Here is a 17,281-nt window from a genome sequence, read left to right as displayed (position 1 = left end):
TTTGAGCGGTTTTCACTCATTTAGACACTTTTCCTGATCGGACCCAGTTTGCTTTGCTTGTTTGAGGACATTTCAGACCAGTTCTAGGGTAAATCTCGCTTGAAATAATAAAGTAAAACTGCCAATGAGACAAGACCAATTTTCTTTCCCCATTGGCAAAGAAAATGACCTGAAATAAGGACGAAATGTATCGAAACGAGTCAGAAACATCTCAGAACAAGTGAAATAATCTGGGACAAATGCCCAACAACTTCTTAACCAGACATAACAACTAAAATGTGGATTATTGTGCTCAAATTGAGATGTTTATACTGATCTAGTTAAATACTTTTTGCAGTGTTGAACAAATCAGAAGAGAAGACTGAGATATGAACTGCTGAACTAGTCTGGTTCTGTTTACTTCTCTGAGGAGCACGTTCTAGTATAAACCAGTGGCTCTCAAACCCTCCAGGCCTGGATTAAGATCACATCAGGTCCAAAGCGAGTCTAAAATCGATCTGAACTGGACTAAATTATATCTAAACTAGAAAAAAGATGTAAATGCATTATTAAATCACTGGCCTAAAGTAAAGAACTGCAGCTTTGTTGTTGATTGTGACGTTTGGTCCACTTTAAACGGACCAGGGTTCGTTTTGAGCGCTGGTCCGGATTCTTTATTCAGGTGTGAAAACAACAAACGAATCAAAGAACCGAGACCCACTTTTCCAGGTGGTCTCGGTCCGGCTTCCAAACGGACTCTGGTCCAGTTCGCTCCAGGTGTGAATATAAACCACTGTTGATCCGAAACAACTGCGCCTTTTATGGGCTTAACAAGCCACCATAGCAAGGCACCGTGGGAAAAGTTAGCCGTTCACTGCTGCTAATGCTAATAGAATAGAAAAAACTTTATTTAACACTGGATGGAGGCTACAAACAATGAGCCGTGGACAGACCTGGAGCCTCCTGGATGTTTGGGCAGATGCACAAACACAACTGCGAGAAAAGACACAAAAATGCGTTCGTGTTTAGCGAGAAAATGAAGAAAAAGGAGCTTCGAGCGTCTTAAAGGAACAGGCCAGCGTTCTTCCACACTGAGATATGTTCTTACCTGAGCTGTGACGAGTTCTTTAGGACCTGTCTGATCTTCAGTCACGTAAACACAGCGCAGACGGCGTTAGCATTTAGCCTCTCCCTCTCTCCTCTATAGCTCCAAAACAGGTCAAGATAGAAGCTACCAAGCTCTTCCACGTTTTCCCTATTTAAATATGGTTACGTGAAGTGTTCCACTACAAAGTATAATTACACACAATTAAACAATGTGGATTTTCTAAGCGGATAAAAGGGGGAACTATATTGTAAGGCGTAATAATACCAGGAGTAGTTCGAAATCCGCACAGTAATCTTCACTTTACTGCGCGGATGCCAAACGCCCAACAGTGGCCTATTCCTTTAAAGGTTCCTTGGTTGTTTTCATGTAAAATAAAAAAGTATTTTGTGGAGTAAAGTAACATTATTGCTCTGTTTTCTGGTTCTAGATGACAAATATTTTAGTATAGTTATCGAAAAAGTATTGTTCAGGCTTCGGCGTCAGAAACAAAGTATCGTTAAAGAACTCTGTTGATATAATGTTATAAAATAGAGTTCAGTTTCATGAACTTGAAGGTTAGTTTTCTTGCATTTTTGTGACAGTGACCATGAAAAGTGACACAGCAGGTTGTGAAACACATCTATGAACTCGTCCCTGTGAAGAGTTTGGGCCACTGACCCCCCACCTTAAAGGGATGTTTCAGGATGTTTGACAAAGGGCCTCATTTCCTCGTTATCCAGAGTGTTGCTGATTTCTGGAGATGTTTTTTTGTAATTCATGCAGTTCTTATGTTTGAAGAGTTTCGTGGCGCTAGGCTAATGCAAGGCTAGTGCATGTCTATGGTATCAGCTAGCCTGCATTAAAAACCAGTGTGACCCGCTCCACAGAGCACCTGAGGCAAATCACTGATAACACCAGACTAACCATATACATGTCTGTGTCCATAGAGTCATGTTTGGAATATAACTGACCTGCATCACATGAATGATCACATTCTGAGGGACTATTTTCTAGCAGATCACTCCGCCGCCGCGTAGCTTATACAACCACGAAGCTGCTCAAATATACGTTTTTTTAAATGCAAAATGGTTGAAATGACTCTATGGACACAGACATTTATATGGTTAGTCTGGTGAGGCCCTGTGTCAAACATCCTGAAACATCCCTTTAAATTAGCGGCTTCATTAGCAGGTGCAGGACCTTTAAGTAAAAGCACAGAAGCATTTTAACTTCGCGGCTTCAAAAACATTACGATGACGCCCTTTCTCCTCGTCGTGAGTCGGTGACGTAGACCGTACATCTGACCAGCGCCACCTGCTGTCCTGGAGCGCTCACCATCAGGGTTTGAAAGGGGGGGAAGTAAACAGTATTATGTGTATCTTTCAAATGGAGTGAAAGTATTAAAAGTATTACATTTGCCACAAAGAAGCTGCTGAAGTAAAGCACAAATCCTCACAGATGAAGTCCACGAGCACCACTGTGACGTTGCCTCCAAACTGAATCCCCGTGGTTTATTTTGGTGGAGTCCCGTGGAAAACCTCGCCTCGACATCCTGGTCCCTCTGCTCTGAATCAGACTCGAGTTCAGTGTCCAGTAAATCAGAGGCCGACACGGGTCAGATCGGTAACAAAGGCCTCCATTGTGGCCGTAACTGGGCCACGCTGTCATTAGCCGCTAACAGCATTAGCCCGGAGGCGGAACCTTTCAGTCCAATCAAAACATAGCGTTTGGAAGGAGCTGTGTGAGCTGGAACACGGGTTCAGAGCAGGATTACACAGATATACAAACAGATTAATCCTACAGTTATGACAGTTTTATCTACATGTTATATAAACGATCAGAAACACAGAAGCTGAACAGCAGGTCTGTCAAACTGAAGCTGCAGAAGTGAAATGATCTGCTCTAGTTCAGATTGTTCACCTCTTAACCCCCACATGAACCGATCACATTCTCCCCAGTTTGGCTTTACCCCAATCCAAAAGCTTCTGGAAAAAAGGTGTGAAAATAGAGACAGAACTGAGGCGAAAAAAAAGGGGGAAAATGTGACAAAAAGTGAGGAAGAAATGGATGAAAAAATGAACAAAAAGAACAAAAAAATTGACAAAAAAGTGAGAAAAAATGAAAGAAAAAGTGACAAAAAATGTACCAAAAATTGACAAAAAATTGACAAAAAAGTGAGAAAAAATGAACGAAAAAGTGACAAAAAAAGTGACAAAAAAGTGAGAAAAAATTAACGAAAAAGTGAGAAAAAAGTGAGAAAAAGTGAGAAAAAAGTGAGAAAAAAGTGAGAAAAAATTAACGAAAAAGTGACAAAAAAGTGACAAAAAAGTGACAAAAAATGTACCAAAAAATGACAAAAATTGACAAAAAATGTACAAAAAAGTGAGAAAAAATTGATGAAAAAATGAGAAAAAATGGACGAAAAAGTGACGAAAAATAACAAAAAATAAAAGCTTCTTGGGGAAAAATAAAATGGAGACGAAAAATGAGAAGAGAACGAGGATGTAAACGCAACAAAAAGGGGTGAAACAGCGCCCCCGATTTGACGCTGGTGGCCAAAAGGTGTACTGCATCCATATTTACCATTGAGAATGAATGGAGGAGAGTTCGTGTTAACCACAGTAGGTCACTCTCTGGGCCAACAGGATTGTTTCGGAGATAAAGCTGATTTCTGCTCCTTGTTTAGCTCTCGATTTCTTCCTGTCCCTGTGCTGAACTATTGTAACAATGTCATGTCGACAATTTAAACACAAAGCATTGACGTTTGAGACCGAAATAAAGATCTGCTAAACTAACACAAGGGTCACATTTCAAAACAAGTTACTAAGTTCTGTTCACAACTACAGGATAAGAGAGTTTCATATTATCTAAATAACTTAACCTCTTAACCCCCACCTGAACCAAGCACATTTTCTTCGGCTTTACCCAAATCTTAAAGGCATTAGAGAGGATTTTCCCAGTTCCCAGATACAACTGAAATGACTTAATTGATCGATGGCACTCTTGTAATTATGATTCCCAAAAAAACCACACAAAAGATCCATAAACTGTGGCCGTGGTGGGGCCTGGAAAAAAATATCCAATCGACTTTGTCTCCTTTCCACAGTCGATTGGCTACTGGTTTGTCAATCAAACATTTAGCCCCAAGTGCGTTATTTACGTCGGCTCCAAGCGTAGCTCTCACGCAGTCTGGCCGCAGTCCGCCATTACGCCGAGGACGACGGACACGCTACCACCTAGTTCTGTACTCCTGGTATTTAGAATTATTTCAGAAATGGCAGAAAAGAACCCTGAAAAACCGACAAAGAAAGCCACTGTTTGAGGCGGTTGAAGGGAAGAGAGAAACTGCGAGAGAGCGGAGCCGAGTAAACGTCTGTCCGGGAGATTGTTTCGAGCCCTGAAGGTGCAAAAGAATCTTAAAACGGATGGACAAATCTCACACCGCAGAATCCTCTCTAATGCCTTTAAAGCTTCTTGGGGGAAAAAGTGTCAAAATAGCGACAAAAATCAGATAAACGGCAGGGAAGAAAACGCAACAAAAGAGCGAGAAAAAGGTGATGAAAAAAGTGACAAAGAATGTGTGACAAGAAAAGAGCAACCGAAAGGTGACACAAAAGAGTTATTTAAGTCATATAAAAAACACCCAAAAGTAACAGACGAGCGACAGAGAAGTGACACAAAGCGATGAAAACGTGGCGAAAACATGATGTGTGAAAAAGCGATGAAAAAAAAAGTCACAGTGACGAGAAAAAGATCAGTTTAGATGGTGTTGTATGTCTTTCAAATGAGGGGTTACACTGGCCGATAGGCTGCAAACTTATGGATTTGGGTAAAGCTGAACTGGAGAAATGCAGTCGGGGGTTAAACAGTAATAAACCTCATACTCTGCAGCCCTAATATAAAGCCTCTATCGGGCTCTAGTGACTTCAGTTTCCTCGTGCTTCCTCTGTGTGTCCGCGGCCTCGCTTTACGAGCCTGTTATCGGCGCTCGGAGCCGCCCACGCCTTTGTCCCGGCCGTGACTCGCAGCTCACGGGGAGGTTTCATGTCTGAACACACGCAGACGGCAGCTGCAGCTTCAGCTTCAGCCTTCACCACGGCCTGGCCTTATAGGGACTGGGACGCACACAGGGCTTCAGCGTGAGGAGAGGGAGAAACGTTCAGTGTGAGGAGAGAGAGAAACGTTCAGAGCTTCAGTGTGAGGAGAGTGAGAAACGTTCAGAGCTTCAGTGTGAGGAGAGTGAGAAACGTTCAGAGCTTCAGTGTGAGGAGAGTGAGAAACGTTCAGAGCTTCAGTGTGAGGAGAGTGAGAAACGTTCAGAGCTTCAGTGTGAGGAGAGTGAGAAACGTTCAGAGCTTCAGTGTGAGGAGAGTGAGAAACGTTCAGAGCTTCAGTGTGAGGAGAGTGAGAAACGTTCAGAGCTTCAGCGTGAAGAGAGTGAGAAAGAACCACGTTTAGAGCTTCAGCGTGAGGAGAGTGAGAAAGAACCACGTTCAGAGCTTCAGTGTGAGGAGAGTGAGAAAGAACCACGTTCAGAGCTTCAGTGTGGCTGTTTAGTATCACAAAAACAAACTACCGGTACCAGGGCTGGACTGGCAGAAAAAATCGGCCCGGGACTTGGGTCAAGAACGGCCCTCAAAAAAAAAAAAACAGTCATGTTCAATGCAATAGTCGAGGTGAGGAGCAAAACAATAAACCCTTGGCTTGAACTAAAACAGTATAAGCTACAAATCGAGGAAAATAGTTGCATTTTGTTTCTGCCGAATTCAAGCTCAGGCCTCAGAGACTCAACACTTTCATCTTTTCATTTATAACTTGAAGGAATTTTTGTAAAATTACTTAACAATCTTAAAATGTGTGTTCTGTTAATGAAGTTCCTCTCGAGATTGCAACACAAATAAACTTCCCAAAACAAACCAAATGATCAACTGTAGATGAAGATGAAACGGTAAAACTCACCACAGAGTTACAGAGGTGTGGAGTGAAGATAGAAATCCCAAAAAGACCAAACATTGTAAATCCTTTCAATGGAAACTAGAAGATTTACAAACTGCACTGACGACGAGTCACCTGGCCAACTCCCAGCATGCACTTCTTTGCAAACATTTGTCTAAAATGTATAAAAATAGAGGCCTGAGGTTCTGTGGGTCCTGGAGGGAGTTACAATAAACTATTTCCTCTTATATTCACAATGTGAGGGGCATGAGTGTTATGTCCCAGAGGCTCATTGCTCATTACAAGATTATCTCTGAACCATAACTCAAGAAAGGCGTCACATCCCTCTAGTGGAGAAGTTGTGTAATTGCGTAAATGTAATGATAGAGATTCTGATGGCTTTTCCCGTTAATGGTGGGCCGGTGTAAGGTATTATGGGCCTTATTTCGGTGTGACTGGCCCATCCGGCCCGAAAGTACGTCGGCCCATCGGGAAAACTCCCGAATCTCCCGATGGCCAGTCCGGCCCTGACCGGTGCTTAAGACACAAAAAGTAGAGCTAAATAAGTGTTACAGCTGAGGGTGTTGTGCAAAATCCACTTTGTAGAGCTTTTTTTTACCAGGCTACAGTGGGGTTTTCTCATCAAACACAGACCTGGAGCTTTGTGATCTCTGAGTAATGAAGCCGAGGCGTTAACCTCACCGACCTCCAGCCAGTGATCGCGTCCGACAGGGCCACACCTCCACCTCCACCTCCACCTCAGCGTAAGAGCCGCACCTCTGTAGGCGAGGCAGGTTTGTTTGTAGAGCACAGTTCATACACAAGGCAGTTCAAAGTGCTGCACAGTCGCATAAAACTACAAGAAAACGGATCAAATCAATAAAAAACATCAACATAAAATGAATCAGTTACAGTGAAAGGAACAGGCCAGCGTTTTTCCACACTGAGATATGTTCTTACCTGAGCTGTGACGAGTTCTTTAGGACCTGTCTGATCTTCAGTCACGTAAACACAGCGCAGACGGCGTTAGCATTTAGCCTCTCCCTCTCTCCTCTATAGCTCTATAGCTTTTTTCCATTTTTTGTTGGGTATTCAACTATTTTTTCTAACTTTTTTGTCATTTTTTCCTCACATTTTTGTAATTTTTTTAATCAATTTTTTGTCATTTTTTTAATCAAATTTTTGTCATTTTTTTCTCTTTTTTTGTCATTTTTTTTCTCTTTTTTTGTCATTTTTTTTTATCACATTTTTGTCTTTTTTTTCTCTTTTTTTTAATCGAATTTTTGTCTTTTTTTTCTCATTTTTTAATCAAATTTTTGTCATTTTTTTGTCAATTTCAAAACAGGTCAAGATAGAAGCTACCAAGCTCTTCCACGTTTCCCCTATTTAAATATGGTTACGTGAAGTGTTCCACTACAAAGTATAATTACACACAATTAAACAGTGTGGATTTTCTAAGCGGATACAAGGGGGGAACTATATTGTAAGGCGTAATAATACCAGGAGGAGTTTGAAATTGGATGCCAAATGACAAAAAAAATGACAAAAAATGACAAAAAATGTACTAAAAAATTACAAAAAAACGACAAAAAAATGACCAAAAATGACAAAAAATGACAAAAAATGACTAAAATATACAAAAAATGACAAAAAATGACAAAAAATGACAAAATAAATAAATAAATACAAAAAAAAATGACACTCAGTATGTAAAAACACTGGCCTGTTCCTTTAAAGGCAAGAGTGCAGATAAAATACTTTCAGTGTCATATACACGGGCAAAAAGAACTGTTTGTCAGAGTCGAGGCCTGTCTCACATCCTCGTGAGACTGTTCCAGATTTTAGCCTGAGCCTCACCGTGTTTAGTCCTGACTCTGGAACCACCAGGAGGCCCCTCCCCTCCCTGAGATGGTTCACACGGCTGTAACATGTCAGAGATGGACTTTGTAAAGACTTGAAACAAGCAGAGCTGTTTTAAAGTCTATTCTCTGAGTGACAGGAAGCCAGTGCAGAGACCGGAGCACTGGACTAATGTGGTCGTATTTCCTGGTTCTTGTCAGGACTCGAGCAGCAGCTTTACAGTCGTCTAACCTGCTGGAGACAAACACATGGATAAGTCTCTCTAAGTCTGGTTTTGCCCATGTTTCTCAGATGTAAAAAGCTGCTGATGTTGTTGCTCTGATGTGGCTGTTTAAGTTCAGGCCTGAGTCCAGGATCACTCCCAGATTTCAAACCTGTGGTTGTCAGTGTGCTAGGGCTGCTCGATTATTGAAAAAATAAAAATCACGATTATTTTTGTCATAATTGAAATCACGATTATTCAAACGATTATTTGTTGCCTTTAAAAAAATCCATCAAAAAAGTGACAAAAATCCACAAAAAAAGACAAAAATCCCCAAAAAGTGACAAAAATCCATCAAAAAAGTGACAAAAATCCATTAAAAAAAAGACAAAAATCCATTAAAAAAGACAAAAATCCATCAAAAAAAAAGACAAAAATCCATTAAAAAAAAGACAAAAATCCATTAAAAAAGACAAAAATCCATCAAAAAAAAGACAAAAATCCATTAAAAAAGTGACAAAAAGAAAAAGACAAAAATCCAGCAAAAAAGTGAGAAAAATCCACAAATAAAAAAAAAACAAAAACAAAAATTAAAAACAAAAAATTGAAAAAAATAAAAAATAAAAATAATTGAAAAATTGAAAAAAAAAAATTATAATCGATTTTTTGCGATTATGCTAATTTTGTAATTGTTTACTGTTGTAATCGAAATCGTAATTGAATTTCGATTAATTGCACAGCCCTACAGTGTGCTGCTCCTGAGTCTGACCGTTTCTCTGTCCTGTACTTGTCAGAGCTGCTCCTGAGTCTGACCGTTTCTCTGTCCTGTACTTGTCAGTGCTGCTCCTGAGTCTGACCGTTTCTCTGTCCTGTGGTTGTCAGTGCTGCTCCTGAGTCTGACCGTTTCTCCGTCCTGTGGTTGTCAGTGCTGCTCCTGAGTCTGACCGTTTCTCTGTCCTGTACTTGTCAGTGCTGCTCCTGAGTCTGACCGTTTCTCTGTCCTGTACTGGTCAGTGCTGCTCCTGAGTCTGACCGTTTCTCTGTCCTGTACTGGTCAGTGCTGCTCCTGAGTCTGACCGTTTCTCTGTCCTGTACTTGTCAGTGCTGCTCCTGAGTCTGACCGTTTCTCTGTCCTGTACTTGTCAGTGCTGCTCCTGAGTCTGACCGTTTCTCTGTCCTGTACTGGTCAGTGCTGCTCCTGAGTCTGACCGTTTCTCTGTCCTGTACTGGTCAGTGCTGCTCCTGAGTCTGACCGTTTCTCTGTCCTGTACTTGTCAGTGCTGCTCCTGAGTCTGACCGTTTCTCTGTCCTGTACTTGTCAGTGCTGTTCCTGAGTCTGACCGTTTCTCTGTCCTGTACTCGTGTGCTGCTCCTGAGTCTGACCGTTTCTCTGTCCTGTACTTGTCAGAGCTGCTCCTGAGTCTGACCGTTTCTCTGTCCTGTACTTGTCAGTGCTGCTCCTGAGTCTGACCGTTTCTCTGTCCTGTACTTGTCAGTGCTGCTCCTGAGTCTGACCGTTTCTCTGTCCTGTACTGGTCAGTGCTGCTCCTGAGTCTGACCGTTTCTCTGTCCTGTACTTGTCAGTGCTGCTCCTGAGTCTGACCGTTTCTCTGTCCTGTACTTGTCAGTGCTGCTCCTGAGTCTGACCGTTTCTCTGTCCTGTTCTTGTCAGAGCTGCTCCTGAGTCTGACCGTTTCTCTGTCCTGTACTTGTCAGTGCTGCTCCTGAGTCTGACCGTTTCTCTGTCCTGTACTTGTCAGTGCTGCTCCTGAGTCTGACCGTTTCTCTGTCCTGTACTTGTCAGTGTGCTAGGGCTGCTCGATTATTGAAAAAATAATAATCACGATTATTTTTGTCATAATTGAAATCACGATTATTCAAACGATTATTTCTTGCCTTTAAAAAAATCCATAAAAAAAGACAAAAATCCAGCAAAAAAGTGACAAAAATCCATTAAAAAAAGACAAAAATCCATTAAAAAAGTGACAAAAATCCATCAAAAAAGTGACAAAAATCCATTAAAAAAAAGACAAAAATCCATTAAAAAAGTGACAAAAATCCATTAAAAAAGTGACAAAAATCCATCAAAAAAGTGACAAAAATCCATTAAAAAAAAGACAAAAATCCATCAAAAAAGTGACAAAAATCCAGCAGAAAAGTGACAAAAATCCATCAAAAAAGTGACAAAAATCCATCAAAAAAGTGACAAAAATCCATTAAAAAAAAGACAAAAATCCATCAAAAAAGTGACAAAAATCCATTAAAAAAGTGACAAAAATCCATTTAAAAAAAAAACAAAAATCCAAAAATCAAAATTAAAAAAAAAAAACATGAAAAAAAATATTGAAAAAAATAACTGAAAAATTGAAAAAAAAAATTATAATAGATTTTTTGCGATTATGCTAATTTTGTAATCGTTTACTGTTGTAATTGAACTCGAAATTCGATTACGATTTTTTGCACAGCCCTACAGTGCTCCTGAGTCTGACCGTTTCTCTGTCCTGTACTTGTCAGTGCTGCTCCTGAGTCTGACCGTTTCTCTGTCCTGTACTTGTCAGTGCTGCTCCTGAGTCTGACCGTTTCTCTGTCCTGTACTGGTCAGTGCTGCTCCTGAGTCTGACCGTTTCTCTGTCCTGTACTGGTCAGTGCTGCTCCTGAGTCTGACCGTTTCTCTGTCCTGTACTGGTCAGTGCTGCTCCTGAGTCTGACCGTTTCTCTGTCCTGTACTTGTCAGTGCTGCTCCTGAGTCTGACCGTTTCTCTGTCCTGTACTTGTCAGTGCTGTTCCTGAGTCTGACCGTTTCTCTGTCCTGTACTCGTGTGCTGCTCCTGAGTCTGACCGTTTCTCTGTCCTGTACTGGTCAGTGCTGCTCCTGAGTCTGACCGTTTCTCTGTCCTGTACTTGTCAGTGTGCTAGGGCTGCTCGATTATTGAAAAAATAATAATCACGATTATTTTTGTCATAATTGAAATCACGATTATTCAAACGATTATTTCTTGCCTTTAAAAAAATCCATAAAAAAAGACAAAAATCCAGCAAAAAAGTGACAAAAATCCATTAAAAAAAAGACAAAAATCCATTAAAAAAGTGACAAAAATCCATCAAAAAAGTGACAAAAATCCATTAAAAAAAAGACAAAAATCCATTAAAAAAGTGACAAAAATCCATTAAAAAAGTGACAAAAATCCATCAAAAAAGTGACAAAAATCCATTAAAAAAAAGACAAAAATCCATCAAAAAAGTGACAAAAATCCAGCAGAAAAGTGACAAAAATCCATCAAAAAAGTGACAAAAATCCATCAAAAAAGTGACAAAAATCCATTAAAAAAAAGACAAAAATCCATCAAAAAAGTGACAAAAATCCATTAAAAAAAGACAAAAATCCATTAAAAAAGTGACAAAAATCCATCAAAAAAGTGACAAAAATCCAGCAGAAAAGTGACAAAAATCCATAAAAAAAAGACAAAAATCCATTAAAAAAGTGACAAAAATCCATAAAAAAAAAAGACAAAAATCCATCAAAAAAGTGACAAAAATCCAGCAGAAAAGTGACAAAAATCCATAAAAAAAAGACAAAAATCCATTAAAAAAGTGACAAAAATCCATCAAAAAAGTGACAAAAATCCATCAAAAAAAAAGACAAAAATCCATCAAAAAAGTGACAAAAATCCAGCAGAAAAGTGACAAAAATCCATAAAAAAAAGACAAAAATCCATTAAAAAAGTGACAAAAATCCATAAAAAAAAAAGACAAAAATCCATCAAAAAAGTGACAAAAATCCAGCAGAAAAGTGACAAAAATCCATAAAAAAAAGACAAAAATCCATTAAAAAAGTGACAAAAATCCATTTAAAAAAAAGACAAAAATCCATTAAAAAAAAGACAAAAATCCATCAAAAAAGTGACAAAAATCCATCAAAAAAGTGACAAAAATCCATCAAAAAAAAAGACAAAAATCCATCAAAAAAGTGACAAAAATCCAGCAGAAAAGTGACAAAAATCCATAAAAAAAAGACAAAAATCCATTAAAAAAGTGACAAAAATCCATAAAAAAAAAAGACAAAAATCCATCAAAAAAGTGACAAAAATCCAGCAGAAAAGTGACAAAAATCCATAAAAAAAAGACAAAAATCCATTAAAAAAGTGACAAAAATCCATTTAAAAAAAAAAAAAAAAATCAAAATTAAAAAAAAAAAACATGAAAAAAAATATTTGAAAAAAATAACTGAAAAATTGAAAAAAAAAATTATAATAGATTTTTTGCGATTATGCTAATTTTGTAATCGTTTACTGTTGTAATTGAACTCGAAATTCGATTACGATTTTTTGCACAGCCCTACAGTGCTCCTGAGTCTGACCGTTTCTCTGTCCTGTGGTGGTCAGTGCTGCTCCTGAGTCTGACCGTTTCTCTGTCCTGTACTTGTCAGTGCTGCTCCTGAGTCTGACCGTTTCTCTGTCCTGTACTTGTCAGTGCTGCTCCTGAGTCTGACCGTTTCTCTGTCCTGTACTTGTCAGTGCTGCTCCTGAGTCTGACCGTTTCTCTGTCCTGTACTTGTCAGTGCTGCTCCTGAGTCTGACCGTTTCTCTGTCCTGTACTTGTCAGTGCTGCTCCTGAGTCTGACCGTTTCTCTGTCCTGTACTTGTCAGTGCTGCTCCTGAGTCTGACCGTTTCTCTGTCCTGTACTGGTCAGTGCTGCTCCTGAGTCTGACCGTTTCTCTGTCCTGTACTGGTCAGTGCTGCTCCTGAGTCTGACCGTTTCTCTGTCCTGTACTTGTCAGTGCTGCTCCTGAGTCTGACCGTTTCTCTGTCCTGTACTTGTCAGTGCTGTTCCTGAGTCTGACCGTTTCTCTGTCCTGTACTCGTGTGCTGCTCCTGAGTCTGACCGTTTTCTCTGTCCTGTACTTGTCAGTGTGCTAGGGCTGCTCGATTATTGAAAAAATAATAATCACGATTATTTTTGTCATAATTGAAATCACGATTATTCAAACGATTATTTCTTGCCTTTAAAAAAATCCATAAAAAAAGACAAAAATCCAGCAAAAAAGTGACAAAAATCCATTAAAAAAAAGACAAAAATCCATTAAAAAAGTGACAAAAATCCATCAAAAAGTGACAAAAATCCATTAAAAAAAAGACAAAAATCCATTAAAAAAGTGACAAAAATCCATTAAAAAAGTGACAAAAATCCATCAAAAAAGTGACAAAAATCCATTAAAAAAAGACAAAAATCCATCAAAAAAGTGACAAAAATCCAGCAGAAAAGTGACAAAAATCCATCAAAAAAGTGACAAAAATCCATCAAAAAAGTGACAAAAATCCATTAAAAAAAAGACAAAAATCCATCAAAAAAGTGACAAAAATCCATTAAAAAAAGACAAAAATCCATTAAAAAAGTGACAAAAATCCATCAAAAAAGTGACAAAAATCCAGCAGAAAAGTGACAAAAATCCATAAAAAAAAGACAAAAATCCATTAAAAAAGTGACAAAAATCCATAAAAAAAAAAGACAAAAATCCATCAAAAAGTGACAAAAATCCAGCAGAAAAGTGACAAAAATCCATAAAAAAAAGACAAAAATCCATAAAAAAGTGACAAAAATCCATTAAAAAAAGACAAAAATCCATCAAAAAAGTGACAAAAATCCATCAAAAAAGTGACAAAAATCCATAAAAAAAAAAGACAAAATCCATCAAAAAAGTGACAAAAATCCAGCAGAAAAGTGACAAAAATCCATAAAAAAAGACAAAAATCCATTAAAAAAGTGACAAAAATCCATAAAAAAAAAAGACAAAATCCATCAAAAAAGTGACAAAAATCCAGCAGAAAAGTGACAAAAATCCATAAAAAAAAGACAAAAATCCATTAAAAAAGTGACAAAAATCCATTTAAAAAAAAAAAAAAAATCAAAATTAAAAAAAAAAAACATGAAAAAAAATATTTGAAAAAAATAACTGAAAAATTGAAAAAAAAAATTATAATAGATTTTTTGCGATTATGCTAATTTTGTAATCGTTTACTGTTGTAATTGAACTCGAAATTCGATTACGATTTTTTGCACAGCCCTACAGTGCTCCTGAGTCTGACCGTTTCTCTGTCCTGTACTTGTCAGTGCTGCTCCTGAGTCTGACCGTTTCTCTGTCCTGTACTTGTCAGTGCTGCTCCTGAGTCTGACCGTTTCTCTGTCCTGTACTTGTCAGTGCTGCTCCTGAGTCTGACCGTTTCTCTGTCCTGTACTTGTCAGTGCTGCTCCTGAGTCTGACCGTTTCTCTGTCCTGTGGTTGTCAGTGCTGCTCCTGAGTCTGACCGTTTCTCTGTCCTGTACTGGTCAGTGCTGCTCCTGAGTCTGACCGTTTCTCTGTCCTGTAATCATGTGCTGCTCCTGAATCTGACCGTTTCTCTGTCCTGTACTGGTCAGTGCTGTTCCTGAGTCTGACCGTTTCTCCGCCTCTTCTCTCTCCACAGACGACCGGACCAACACAGATGGGGCTCAGATGGAGTTCAAGTCTAAGCAGTGGTTTGGAGCGTCCGTGCGGTCGTTCGGGGAGCACATCCTGGTAACGAGTCCCACACACTGTTTAAACCTCCATTAAAGGCGGGGTTTCTGCAGCGCTTTGAAACTTATTCATAGTGTAAGATTAACTGGGCCAAAATGAAGCTCTTAAAGGATGTTTCAGGATGTTTGACACAGGGCCTCATGTCCTCGTTATCCAGAGTGTTGCTGATTTATGGAGATGTTTTTTTTTTTTGTAATTCATGCAGTTCTTATATTTGAAGAGTTTCGTGGCGCTAGGCTAGTGCAAAGGCTAGTGCATGTCTATGGTATCAGCTAGCCTGCGTTAACCTCTTAACCCCCGCCTGAACCGAGAGCATTTTCTCCAGTTCAGCTTAACCAAATCCTGTAGGCCAGTGTAACGCCTCATTTGAAAGCTAAGATCTACAAAACTCATCTAAACGAAAAGACGGCTGCATGAGACAGTTTAACATTTAAATGAACTGGAACTGTAAATGATTTTGTGTTGATTAGGGGCAGACATTATACGTTTTTTACTTCTTTCTGCTCCTTTTCATTCATGCTAAATGCTGCTGTTGCATTTTTAAATGAATGAAATAAATCAAAAATGAAAAATGGAAAAAAAAAAAGAAATCTTTTTCCTCACGTCATCATTTTTTGGGGGGTTTTCAACTCATTTTTGTAACTTTTTTGTCCGTTTTTTTGTCAAATAGTGAATTTCTTTGTCACATGTTTATCATTTTTCATCATTTTTTGTCAATTTTTTCTCACTTTCTTGTCACATCTTCATCATTGTTTTCGTCGATATACATGTCTGTGTCCATAGAATCATGTTTGGAATATAACTGACCTGCATCACATGAATGATCGCATTTGAGGGACTATTTTCTAGCAGATCACTCCGCCGCTGCGTAGCTTATACAACCACAACCAAATATAAGTTATTTTAAATGTAAAATGGTTAAATGACTCTATGGACACAGACATGTATATGGTTAGTCTGGTGTTATCAGTGATTTGCCTCAGGTGCTCTGTGGAGCGGGTCACACTGTTTTTAATGCAGGCTAGCTGATACCATAGACATGCACTAGCCTTGCACTAGCCTAGCGCCACGAAACTCTTCAAACATAAGAACTGCATGAATTACTAAAGAAACATCTCCATAAATCAGCAACACTCTGGATAACGAGGAAATTAAAGGTCATTAATTAGCTGTAGACTGGAATCACACTGTCATTCATATATTATTACATATTACAGTCGCCGTTTTGGTTGAAAATGACCGAATGTTTTGCTAAAAAGTGTCCATTTTGTCCAATTCTCTTTCCTCTGTTTGATCAAATGTTTGCAAATCTTAAGGAATGAAATATTTATAGTATTTGGGCATTAAAAATCATTCCATTTGACTTCCTTCTGCCAGAATAAACCCTGGAATGAGACCATGTTGTATTAAAAGTATTAGGAAATGGGGGAGGGGGTGAGAAAGTCTGTGGACAGAGTCTCAGCCAAACCCGCCTACAATCTTCTGTGGATGGAATTTCCTTTGTTATATTTGACCTGAGCCCGTGTGTTTCTGTGATGATGCAGAACCGCCCCCTTTCTCTCTCACACTGAGGAGAACTGAGGTTTCATCATCCACATCGAGATTCATATCAAGAAATGATCCAAACCTTCCCTTCCACACAGAGAACAGCCCGGGGGTGACTTTCAGGGTTCGTTTGTCAGACACAGGATCCGAGATGATGAACCTGAAATAAGGACGAAATGTATCGAAACGAGTCAGAAACATCTCAGAACAAGTGAAATAATCTGGGACAAATGCCCAAGAACTTCTTAACTCGTCAAAACAGCTAAAATGTGGATTATTGTGCTCGAATTGAGATGTTTATACTGATCTAGATAAACACTTTTTGCAGTGTATAAAACGTGCTGATTTTCTGCAGTGATCTCAGGTTTGCACATGAGTGACCCCCTGTTCCCCTCTGTCCCCCCCCTGTTCCCCCCCCCTGTTCCCCCCAGGCCTGTGCTCCCCTGTACCAGTGGGCGACCTTCGGCGTCACGGAGCGCGAACCCGTGGGGACGTGTTTCCTGAAGAAAGCCGATCGGGTGGTGGAGTATTCGCCCTGTCGATCCAGTGAGTCTTTTTTAATTGTTATTTCTGTGGGGACGTTGTTTGACGTTGTTTCCGTGTCATGTTAAAGTATAAGTTGTGTGACGTTGTTTCCGTGTCATGTTAAAGTATAAGTTGTTTGACGTTGTTTCCGTGTCATGTTAAAGTGCACGTCGTGTGTTTAGTTCATAAGTCGATTGAAAAGTGAACTTTGTGCCGACAGACGCCATGTCTCCTGAAGGCCAGGGCTTCTGTCAGGCCGGGTTCAGCGCGGACTTTGTGAAGGTGCGGACAATAAACTTACTCATTTTTTACTGTTTGTTTTGTTTGTTTTTCTGTTAGTTTATCTGTTCAGTTCAGCTTTAAGTCCTTTAAGGCGAGACACTACAGGCAAATCTCAATTTTCAGTTTTCAGGTTTTGGGCCAAATCTGTCTCTGAACATACAAGCTTTCACCTGGAAACAGAAAATATGCCTAATCTTCACAATAACATGTTTAAATATTGCGCTGATTCAATGTTCCCCCATAGACTTATATGGGAGAATGCAATTTCAAGGGCCTTTTTCTCCAAACACATGTTTCTGTCATTGTGGCGAC

At 39.3% G+C, this 17,281-nt stretch overlaps 1 protein-coding gene across 1 annotated transcript in view; it reads left to right on the top strand.

Annotated features, from left to right (window-relative positions):
- itgav (integrin, alpha V) overlaps positions 1-17,281 on the top strand; it is a 67,556-nt gene that overhangs the window by 13,488 nt on the left and 36,787 nt on the right. The window contains exons 3-5 of the mRNA XM_079562698.1: positions 14,526-14,617; positions 16,594-16,708; positions 16,908-16,969. Coding sequence (XP_079418824.1) covers positions 14,526-14,617; positions 16,594-16,708; positions 16,908-16,969 — 269 coding nt within the window. The remainder of the gene's footprint in view (positions 1-14,525; positions 14,618-16,593; positions 16,709-16,907; positions 16,970-17,281) is intronic.

Source organism: Gobius niger (assembly GCF_951799975.1).
Source record: "Gobius niger genome assembly, chromosome: 9".
Lineage (NCBI taxonomy): Eukaryota > Metazoa > Chordata > Actinopteri > Gobiiformes > Gobiidae > Gobius > Gobius niger.
Note: the sequence above shows the minus strand (reverse complement) of the source record. Positions and strands in the feature narration are given on the sequence as shown.